Source organism: Octopus bimaculoides, chromosome 4 (assembly GCF_001194135.2).
Source record: "Octopus bimaculoides isolate UCB-OBI-ISO-001 chromosome 4, ASM119413v2, whole genome shotgun sequence".
NCBI classification, from domain to species: Eukaryota; Metazoa; Mollusca; class Cephalopoda; order Octopoda; family Octopodidae; genus Octopus; species Octopus bimaculoides.
The window spans coordinates 12326617-12328157 of record NC_068984.1 but is presented as its reverse complement, the minus strand read 5'-3'; the positions used below and the strand labels follow the sequence as shown (position 1 = coordinate 12328157).

The window sequence follows — 1541 nt, the reverse complement described above, 5'->3', positions numbered from 1 at the left end:
ATATATATATATATATATATATACGACGAGCTTCTTTCAGTTTCCATCTACCAAATCCACTCACCAGGGTTTGGTCGGCCCGAGGCTATAGTAGAAGACACCATGTGGTTGGTAAGCAAGCTACTTACCACACAGCCACCCCTGCACCTATAGTGTATATAATAAATGTTTAACTTCACCAAGATATTTGAAATTAGTTTCAGTATTTTTTCATGATTCTAGATAGTAATATAATTGGTGCAGGCTACACAGAATTACATTACATACTTTATTACCTCTGCCTTAGCAAAGGCAGAGGTATTGTTTTCAGTAGTGTGTTTGCTTGTTTGTAAGTCCGTGAACAAGATATCTCAAGAACTGCTGCATGGATTCAGATGAAACTTTCAAGGATGTTTGGCCTCGTGACTGGCACAAACTGATTAGATTTTGGGATCGATCCGGTACCGGACAAAGATTCTGGATTATTTGTTATATTTACTTTACTTTACATGAAGTTGTTCTCTGATTATTTCCCTTAAATTATATACATATACATATTAACACGTTATAGTATACTTTCAGATATACATAATTCTATACAACAGGAATACGAAAGGAGGCAAGAATTTAAGAGAAGAGAAAACCAAAAGCTCTCATGCTATTCATTTAAAAATTCCTGAGTAGAAGAGAGCAGTTGAGTTTATTTCAGATATTCTCATTTTAAAAATCATCTCTGGCTAATCATTGAGAGGACGTTGGTGCTGCTTTGTTGTAATTAGTTCAATAGCTCTCATTTGCTAACGCAGTAAATGAATTGAATAGTCTTCACTTTACATTGCCACAGAGGGAATAATATGTAGCAGTCCTAGTAATATACAACATCTTAAAAACAGAAAACATTTATTAAGTCTTAGATAGAGTTTTTCTAAAAATAAGAAGAGATGGTTACAGATTTCACAAACTCATGGTAAATTAAAATAAATTCTAGTCACTTGATTAGTTCTTTCAAAGATACACCAGCATGTTTTAAACCAGTGAGTCCAACAAATAGCCTCAAGATTTCATTGGTTCCCTAGAAAATAAAAAAGATTAAAATAAAGTAGAATTATCAAACTACTCCAACAAAAATACAGCTAATTAAATCAAATATTTGTATAACAAATTCAAAATCTATTGGTTACTAGCAGAAATACCCGGCTTTGCCCGGGTTAAAGAGAATAATGAAATCTAAAAACGCCGTCTAGATTACGCAACCCTCAACTGTTAGTAGCTACGATACCATATTTCTACATTAATAACTCTCCAATCCATGCCAGCATGGAACATAGACATTAAGTGGAATGCCAGTCTCTCATCTAGGAGGGCCTTGAAATCAATGTTACCAACTGGGGACTATGTGTGTCGTAGTGATAATAAAAAGACCCAAAGGAGGTCTGCAACGAAATAATTTTACTCAACACTTTGCAAGTGAATCAGTGGAGGCAAAGATGCGTCTCATTTACTTGACAATTTATGCACCACATTGCAGAAATCACAATGAAAGTATATCTGAAAGGGTAGTC

The 1541-nt window shown here is 34.5% G+C and overlaps 1 protein-coding gene across 1 annotated transcript in view; it reads right to left on the bottom strand.

The window, feature by feature from the left end:
• The window catches only part of LOC106883527 (complex I assembly factor ACAD9, mitochondrial), a 54735-nt gene that overhangs the window by 6640 nt on the left and 46554 nt on the right, over positions 1–1541 (bottom strand). Inside the window, exon 13 of the mRNA XM_014934561.2 lies at positions 972–1051. Within this exon, the coding sequence (XP_014790047.1) occupies positions 972–1051 (80 nt within the window). The remainder of the gene's footprint in view (positions 1–971; positions 1052–1541) is intronic.